Here is a 9,804-nt window from a genome sequence, read left to right on the forward strand (position 1 = left end):
TTATCAGTCTTGGAAATTAGTCTGCAAATCTTGATTTCTACTATATTACCTAGCAAAATCGATATATATTACTATTAGCTATTAAATTCTTGCTCAAAAGTGAATTACAAATACAAGTCTATGGTTGGATGATGGGCTGCAGTGCTATTTCCAGTAGTGGTGTAATGTGATAGTGCTGCATTGCCCGACCTGTTGGCCGCTGGCTATATGTTTAGGCAGTGGATATTTGACCGTATACGGCAGGGTATCCACTTCCGCTATTTAATCATACACCACATTTGATTGGCTAGTATATTTGTGACGTCATAAACATTACGTTCGAATCCCATACGGTTTAGCTATCTAGAAAACTTAGGTTCAAATCCCATTTATTTCTACACATTTGTAGCCTCGTTTGATCATAGAAGCTATTTTCCGTGAATCACGTTTCCAATACGAAACCTTTTGAACACATTCATAAATTAATAACATACATATATATACACATACATAAATATACTAGCCGATCAGAAGTACTGTACGGTAAAATAGCAGAAGTGGATACTCTGCCGTATACGGTTAAATAGCCACTGCGATATATTTATTACATAAATTTTGTTTAGGGCATCTCAGTTTAATCAATGTTGGCTACTTGCAATGCTATATAGTTGTACTATACTCTTATTAATGTTAGAATACAATTTGTGTCAGTAGACATTCCATCTAGCCATATTTGCTCCATTTGGGGGGGGGGAGGGAGTTTATAAATGAATAATTTGAACACAATGAAAATAATTTAAATTATATAACAAATTTACAGCCACCAAAAAAGAAGAAGAGTGGGAAAAAGAAGAAATCTGCCAAAGCATCTGGTGCAATATCTATTATCGATGGCGTCATTACTTCAGAGATGTCAAAGGCCGAGGTAATTTAATATTTGTAAATATGGATTACAATATAAACTTAGTTTATTATGCAGGTGATTAATAGCACTGTATAATAATATGGTATATTTCATAGTAATGTACAATAATGATGTAAAACAATGCAGACGCTTGGCCTACCCTTTTCCCAGCTGTGACCCCACTGGAGAAATAAGTTTGTATACTTGTATTTGTAGATATACTAGAGCATCGTCATTAACGATGGGCAATACAATCTTGACGGCAATGCAAGTTATAAATGTTGACACATACTAAATCTTTACCCTAATAGTAATACTAATAGTGATTATGGGGTTCTAATCTATTAACGTGGCATAAATTAAGTTGAAATTATGACATTATATAGTTAGAGGACCATGTCGTACGACTCAAAGAAGAGTTGGACCGGGAGAGAGAGGAAAGGAATTTTTTTCAACTGGAACGAGACAAGATCAACACATTTTGGGAGATTACTAAGAGACAGTGTGATGAAAAAAAAGCCGAGCTGCGCAACAAAGACCGTGAAATGGAGGATGCAGAGGAACGCCACCAGGTGGAAATTAAAGTAAGTTATTAAGTAGTAATTGGAGGAACAAGAAGCTAAAGAAGTATGATACAGTAAGTTGACCATGATGGAAGATAATCAGGAACAATATAGCGATACTTGAATATTAAACTGATTATATTTGTTTTTATGCAAAATACATTTTTCCTGCAGGAGAATATCGTTTAGTGTGGAACATACACATTATCACTCAAGTGTGTGGGTGTGTGCCCTCAATGTGCATGTCTGTGAATCAGTATCACAGAATAATGTGAGTGTGTGCGTGTGCTATGGTAGGTATGCACCTATATGTGATGTTGTATCTAGCTTGGCTTTTGTTTTTGTGCAGGTGTACAAGCAGAAGATTAAGCATCTTCTGTACGAGCATCAGAACAGCATCAGTGAGTTGCGAGCGGAGGAAGCCATCAAGATGAAGCTGGCACACAACGAGTTCCAGACGAGTGAGACTGAATTAGTGGGGGAGAAGCAGAAGTTGAAGACAGACATCAAAGAGCAAGAGCTGAGCCATGAGGACATCATTAAGAACCAAAAACTTGTACGTTCCTTAGTACAATTTTCTGTCATGTGATATACAATTCTTCATGAACACTTTTACTTTCTTCTTTACTTGCGTTGATCTGGCTTGGCTCTTCAATTTATTGACACTGTGTTATAGAGGTTGTCTTTCCTGATGCCATTGGAGAAGGAATAGTAACATTTTATAGTGTCTCTATGATCTGTGTTCTATATATTCAGTGTCTCATTGAACTAAATCTTTCCCTATTGCACTATTAATCCTCAATATTATGTCTAACATTTCCCTTCACTAGCAGTGCTGCACATTTCTGTGCTCGTTCATTGCTGACCCTCTTATGGCTCTGTCATGACTACCTCTCTTCCTGCTTCCTTACCTGCACCAATAACCCTTCCCCTGCACTTACTGTGCTGGTTCTCCCCACGGTCATACACCAGTAACTTGGTCTTCCCCTGCCCTAGCGCCACTAAACCCTCCCCTCTCACAACCTCACTACTCCTTCCATATCCTAGCCTCACTAATTCCCTCCTTTTTCTAACTTGATTAATTTTCTCCTTTCCCTAGCCCTATACCCCTACCATGCCCTTGCCTCACTAACCCCCTCCCAAGCCCTTCACCATTCCCTCCCATGCCCTTGCCTCACTAACCCCCTTCTAAGCCCTTCACCATTTCCTCCCATGCCCTTGCCTCACTAACCCCCCCCCCTCAGCCCTTGCTTCACTAACCCCCTCCCAAGCCCTTGCCTCACCAACCCCTTCCCCTTTCATAACTTCACTAATCCCGCTACCATCACATTTTGCTCACTAATCCCTCCCCCCCCCCCAGCCAGCCCTTGGCCTCCCCGAACGGCCCTTCCCTTTAATAACTCACTAATGCCTTCCGACACAGTTAAGCCCTCACTAATTCCGCTCCGTTTCCTAACTCATTAATTCCTCGTCTTTCCCTAGCCTCAAACCCGAATCTCTCGGCCATCCGGTACGGTCACCTGAACCCCTCCCCCTCGGCCAGCCCTTGCCTCATACACGCTCCGTTCGAACCCTTGCCTTCACTAACCCTGTCTTCCAAGCCCTTTCCTCACAACCTCCCTCCCAACCCCTTACGTCACCACGCCTCCTCCCTCGCCAAGCCGCTTGCCTACTAACCTGGTCCGCGTCCGAATCGCCTCACCTCACGTAACTCCCTCCCTGAAGCCCTCCGCTCACAACCCCGCTCCCAAAGCCGATTAGCCGCTCACTTAACCTCGGGCTCCCAAGCCCTTTACGTGTCAGCCAACCCCGGTCGCCGTCCTCGCCAACCCACATCCGTCAAGCTAACCCCCAAAAGCGCCCTGCGTCGAACTAACGCCCGCGCGCCAAGCCCCTGCCTCAGCTAACCGCCCTCCCAAGCCCTCCTCAAATAACCCCCCGCGAGAGCGCGCGCGTCACTAAACTCTGTCTTTCCAACGCCCTCATCCTCACTACCCCCTCCAAAGTCCCTGCCGTTCTGACTAACTAGGCGGCCTCTTCCGGAAGCCGCTCAGTCCTCAACTAACTCCCCTCTCCAGAAGCCCTTGTGCTCACTCGGACTGCTTCTCTGTCTCAAGATCCTTCACCGTCACTAAAGCTCCCTCTTCCGAAGCCCTTGCCTTCACCCGATTAACCCCTGTTCTCATTTAATTCCCACATCTGCCTCACTAAACCCCGCCAAAGTCCCTGTCTGCCTGTAAATGTCTCCTAAACCCCCGCCTCCCAAGCCCTGCCCCACTAACGCCCATACTCCCACGAAGCCGGCGCGCCAGCGCCCCCTCACTAACTTCCGCCCTCGATTCATGAAGCCCTCTGCCACTCAACAACTTGCCCTTCTCCAAGTCCTCTTGCCTCATATAGACGCTCGTCCTCAAAGCTCCTGCCCTCACTAAGCTCCCTCCTCCAAATGCCGCTGTTTGCGCTCACTAACTCCCCCTCCCAAATGCCGCTTTGCGCTATCACTAATCGCCCCTCTCAAGTCCCTCACCTCGCTTCACTAACTCGCCCCTTCCATAACTCTGCCTCACTATACGTCCTTCCCAGCCTCACCTGCCTCACCTAACCCCAACACCACACAAAGTCCACCCACAGCTCTTGCAACCCCCCAAATCTCACTCACACCACAGCTCCACAGCAACCAACCCCAAAGAGCGCACACCCGGGCGCACACAGCCCCCACCTAAACCCCCCCGATCCAAAGCACTCTGCCCTCGCTTCGCACTAACGCCGCCCCCGTCGCCTGCAGAGCCCTCTGCCTCACTAACGCGGCCGCCCGGGCCCCTCCCAAGGTCCCCTGCTCGTCACTTTAATCTCTCTCCGCTCCCCAAGCTCTCAGCTCCGTCATCCTAACTCCTCACTCTCCACCATCCTCCCCGCCACCTCCAACCTTATACTCCCCCTGCCGCCCCTCCCAAGCCCTTGCCTCACTAACCCCCTCCCCTCAGCCCTTGCCTCACTAACCCCCTCCAAAGCCCTTGCCTCACTAACCCCCCTCCCCCTTCCTCCTCCTCCTGCAGAAGCAGCACTCGGAGATGACGGTCATGCGGCGCGACTTTGAGAACCAGATGCGTGACGTCGAGACGAAGTATGAGCGGCGTACGCGGGCGCTGCGCGACGAGCTCGACCTGCGGCGGCGCACCGAGATGCACGAGGTCGAGGAGCGCAAGAACTGCCAGATCAACACGCTCATGAAGAACCACGAGAAGGCGTTCAGCGACATCAAGAACTACTACAACGACATCACGCTCAACAACCTGGCGCTCATCAACACGCTGAAGGTGCGAATCGAATGCAGTCGTGGATTGCTGTGCATACTGGCCTGTCTGCCGAGCGCGGTTAAAGGGCAGCTCTGGCCAATAACACGCTGAAGGTGCGAATTGAATGCAGTCGCAGCCACTGTGCGTACTGGTTTGCTACCCGGGCGCGGTTAAAGGGCAGCTCTGGTCAATAACACGTTGAAGGTGCGTATCGAATGAAATCATGGCTGCGGTGCATACTGGCCTGCCTGCCAGGCATGGTTGTCGGGCAACTCTGGCCAATAACACGCTGAAGGTGCGTATTGAATTCAGTCGTGTGAAGGTGCGAATTAAATGCAGTCGCAGCTGCTGTGTGCACTGGCCTGCCTGCCGGGCGTGGTTTTTGGGCAGCTCTGGCCAATAACATGCTAAAGGTATGTGGGTCGTCTGTCTGGCCTCGTGTCGAGTGGCCCGGTGAATTAATCGGGACAGCCGTGTGACTGACCTGCCTGCCTGGCATGGTTGATTGGCAGCTCTGGCCAATCAGCATTTTGAGGACGTTTTAGAAACGTGCTTAGTAACAACATGCAACTAGGCTGACGCTTTGGAGGGGAAAACGTGCTCACACGTGTACTAAGTGGGGTGTGCTTGAGGTGTCGAAGCATCAAATGTGGTTATCGTCATCAACATCTTCGGTATACTCTGCACATGGACCTTTTTGCATGATTCTGCATGGGCTTAGGGGAGGTATTGCCAGGGCACTTGGGAAATCTAGTGGAAATCTTGGGAAATCTTGGAAACCGGGGATGTTGCGGCCAACTGAGATTTTTGCAGCAGCTTCTCTTGCACTTTCAGGAGCAAGTGGAAGAGCTGAAGAAGCGGGAGGAGCGGATGGAGAAGCAGGTCGCCGAGGTGACGCTGGAGAACAAGCACCTGAAGGAGCCGCTGCACACCGCGCAGCAGCAGGTGCAGGAGCTGCAGAAGCAGCTGTCCAACTACGACAAGGACAAGGCGTCGCTCGCCAGCTACAAGGCACGCCTCAAGGTCGCCAACGAGCAGCTGAAGGCCTTGGAGTGGGAGCACGAGGTGCTGGAGCAGCGCTTTGAGAAGGTAGCCGCGCGCGTGAGAATGAATCGGTGAAGCGTCCGCTTGGTTAACTCGCTCGCGCGTCGAGCGAGGAGGATGGAGGAGAGTGCGGGTGACAAGAATGGTGTTACTTGGGGTGTTCGTTGTAAAACACTCTGTGAGAATGTATCTGTTGAGGGAAAACTTTGGGAGGATAATGCGTGCGCACACTAACAATGTTGTGCAGTGCTGAGCGGATTCCCCCCCCCCTCACTCCTTCCAGGATCAAACTCTAGTAAGCAGCCAAATCTATGGAATCCGAATGGCCTTTTGTATAGAAGGGACACTTTTGGAATTTTCTTTGAGTGACCCTCGTATACAGGTTTGACCGAGTACTTTGCATAAATACATGCTGAGCATGCAGGAGACTCGGCATTTCCCTTGAGTGACCCAGGGGTACAAATGAACTTTTGAACACGGGAGTCCAACCCTAACCCTACCCTCCAAAAAAAATTTCCTTTGGACATTAGCTGAAAAAATATGGTCATTCCGCAAGGCCGTGCTCCGGAACGAATTAGTTAGTATGACAGAATTTTCAGGGAGTGACACGGGGACTCCTGCATATGTCAAATCAGGGAGTCCGACAGTAAATCAGGGAGTATTTGACTCCGGACTCCTGTTAATTTCGCACCCTCTGGACCTTTATACGGGTTTTACGAAGTATTTTGTGAAAGTACATGCTGAGGAGGTAGGACACTTGACATTTCCCTTGAGCGACTCTTATACAGGGCTCCCTTGGTTATTTTAAAGTTTGAGCCAAAACTTAAAAGCCACTAAAGTTAATTTTTAGCCACCAATAAAAAGCTATAGCCACTGTTCACTTTATCATATGTGCTAAGCAAGGACACGTGGGTACCAAGGTGAGATAGACTAAAGCAGGTGGATGACAGAGTGGTACAAAGAGTGGGTACTAAACCAGGTGGTAACACAGGTGGGAAAATAGCACAAGGTGGTACAGGTGGTACTACCAGCAAGGTAGGTCACAGGTGAGAAATACTACACAAAAATAAAGAGGTGGTACAGGTGGGTACTTACTGACACACAGGTGGTAAAGTGAGTCCAGGTGAGTACTACAAAACAGGTGGTACAGGTGGTAGCAAGGTTGGAGTAGTAACGCAGGTGGTACAAGGTGAGATTAGATTGGATACAGCGTGGTACTACACAGGTAGGTAAAGAGGTACAAGGTGGGATAACTACACAGGTGGTAACAAAGGAATGTACAGAGTAAGATATAACAGGATGGTACAGGTGAGTACGGTGAGAAAAATACTAAACAGGTGGTACAGGTGAAGTACGACACAAAAAAAAAAAAGAAAAAGAACAGGCTGGTACAGGTGAGTACTACAAACAGGTGCGTAACAGGTGAGATACTAACAAACAGGTGGTACAGGTAGTACTACAGCAGGTGGATAAAGGTAGTAAATACAAAACGGTGAGTACAAGGTGGTTACTAAAGGTGAGTACTACAAGAGGTTGGTAGCAGGATGAGAATACTACAACAGGTGGTACAAGGTAGAGTATAAACAGCGACGGGTGGTACAAAGGTGGTACAGGTGTACAGGTGAGTACTAACAACAGGATGGTTACAGGTGAGTACTGACAGACAGGTGGTGACAGGTGAGTCACTACACAGAGTGGATACAGGGTGAGTACTACACAGGTGGTAGCAAGGTGAGTAACTAACACGAGGTGGTACAAGGTGAGTACTACAACAGGTGGTACAGGATGGATTACAGGTGGTACAGGTGAGTACTAAACAGTGGTACAGGTGAGTATAGCACAGGTGGTACGAGGTGAAGTACTACACAGGGGTGGTACAAGGATGAGTAACTACACAGGGTGAATAGCAGGTGAGTAGTACAACAGGTGGTTGACAGGATGAGTACTACAAACAGGGTGGCGGGTGAGTACTAAGCAGGTGGTACGGGGTGAGTAGTAGCAACAGGGGCTGGTAGAAGGTGAGTGGCGGTACACAGGTGGTACAGTGTGGTACAGGTGGGTAGCTGAGAGCACAGGGTGGTGCAGGTGGTAGCAAGGTGAGTTACTAACACAGGTGGTAGCAGGTGAGTACTACAACGGAGAGGTGGATACAGAGATGGTAACACAGATGGGTACTACAACAGGTATGGTACAGGTGAGTAACTACACATGGTGGTAAGACAGGTGGATAACAGGTGAGTACATACAACAGGTGAGGTACACGGTGAGAATACTACAACACAGGTGTAACAAAGGTGGTAGCAAGAGGTTAGAGTACTACACAGAGGTGGTACAAAAGGTGAGTAACTAAGCACGCAGGATGAGTACAGGTGGATAGCTACACAAGGTGGTAGCCAGGTAGATAAACTACGACAGGTTTGGTACAGGTGTAACAAGAAAGGTAGGTACATCACAGGTTTGGTACAACGGTGGTAACAGGATGGGTACTACACAAGGATGATACAGGTGGTACAGGATGTACAGGATGAGTAAACTACACAGGGTGGTCCAAAAAGGTGGGATATAACCCCAGGATGGTACAAAGGGTGAGTTACTAACACAGGTGGTCGCAAGGTGGGGTACAGAGTGAGTACTAGCACAGGATGGATACAGGATGAGTAACTACACAGAGTAGGTAGCAGGTGGGTATACACAGATGTGGTAACAGCGTATAGGGTAAAGGTGGAGAAATACTTAATAACAAACAGGATGGTACAAAGGTGGTTCACAAAGAGTGGGATCATAACACAAGGTGGTACAGGTGGTACAAGGGCTGCGATACAGGTGAGAACTACAATCAGGTGGTACAGAGTAGAGATACTATCACAGGTATGGTAACATAGGTAGGTGCAGGATGGGTAGCTACACAGGTGGTAACAAGCGGTGGTAAGCAGAGTGGGTATAACACGGATGGTACAAAGTGGCTACAGAAATAAGAGTAGGTACAATGGTGAGTTAAGCTTACAGAACACAGGTGGACAAAGGTGAGTAGCTACACAGGTGGTACAGGTGGTAGCAGGTGGGTAGCTACACAAAACAGAGATCGGTAGCGAGGAATGGTACAAAGGATGGGTACTAACACAGAGTAGTAAACAAAAGGTGTACAGGTGGGTATACACAGGTGATAGCAGGTGAGATATACACAGGATCGGTACAGTGTGGTAGCAGAGTGGAGTACTACACAGGTTGAGGTACAGGATGGTAGCAGTGGGTAGCATACACAGGCTGGTACAGTGAGTCTACACAAGGTGGTTAGCAGGTTTGGTAAGCAAGGTGAGGATACTACACAGCCGTGGAATAGCGAAGGTGGGTAACTACAACAGGTTGGTACAGAGTGAGGATACTAGGACACAGGTGAATAACAGGTGAGTACTACCAGGTGGTCAGGTGGTACGTACACAAGGTGTAGGAGAGATGAGTACAGGTGAGTACTACAACAGGTGGTAGCAGGTAGAGATAGCTACACAGGTGGTACAGGTTAGTACTCAGATCAGAGTGGGTACAGGTGAGTACTACCAGCAGGTGGTACAGGTTGAGATAGCTACACAGGTGGTACAGGGTGAGCTAGGCTACCACACAGGTGGTTACAGGTGGGTACTAAACAGACAGGTGGTAACACGAGTGAGTACGACATGGACGAAAGAGCTACAGGTTGAGAGCTGAGCAGTGGGTATCTACGTCGACACCTGAATTACTGCACAGTCAGGTGAACTACTTGCTCAAAACACCTGCATATAAAAGCAGGGGTACGGCACAATGAGCGTTCAGCCACGCTTGCGGGCGAAATGCGATAAAATAAAGTAACAGTGGCAATTTTATTGCATTAAAGTGGGCGATAACATTATGGCAAATGGTTTCAGCTGCATCAAAAAAATTAGCGATTGGATAATAAAATTTAATTAATAAATTACTTTATAAAGAATGTACTATCGTACGTCCTCTTTTATCATACCCATCTCGCGCCTGTGTTATATAGCCG

General features: G+C 48.0%; 2 protein-coding genes across 2 annotated transcripts in view; one reads left to right on the plus strand and one right to left on the minus strand.

Annotated features, from left to right (window-relative positions):
- LOC106809620 overlaps nucleotides 1–879 on the minus strand; it is a 70,777-nt gene extending 69,898 nt beyond the window's left edge. The window contains exon 1 of the mRNA XM_014813152.1: nucleotides 841–879. Within this exon, the coding sequence (XP_014668638.1) occupies nucleotides 841–879 (39 nt within the window). The remainder of the gene's footprint in view (nucleotides 1–840) is intronic.
- LOC106805069 (growth arrest-specific protein 8-like) overlaps nucleotides 804–9,804 on the plus strand; it is an 11,029-nt gene continuing 2,028 nt past the window's right edge. Inside the window, exons 1-5 of the mRNA XM_014806582.1 lie at nucleotides 804–904; nucleotides 1,270–1,467; nucleotides 1,796–2,002; nucleotides 4,503–4,763; nucleotides 5,577–5,831. Coding sequence (XP_014662068.1) covers nucleotides 890–904; nucleotides 1,270–1,467; nucleotides 1,796–2,002; nucleotides 4,503–4,763; nucleotides 5,577–5,831 — 936 coding nt within the window. The 5' untranslated portion in view covers nucleotides 804–889. The remainder of the gene's footprint in view (nucleotides 905–1,269; nucleotides 1,468–1,795; nucleotides 2,003–4,502; nucleotides 4,764–5,576; nucleotides 5,832–9,804) is intronic.

The sequence above is a fragment of the Priapulus caudatus genome, unplaced genomic scaffold, assembly GCF_000485595.1.
Source record: "Priapulus caudatus unplaced genomic scaffold, Priapulus_caudatus-5.0.1 Scaffold0, whole genome shotgun sequence".
NCBI lineage: Eukaryota > Metazoa > Priapulida > Priapulimorpha > Priapulimorphida > Priapulidae > Priapulus > Priapulus caudatus.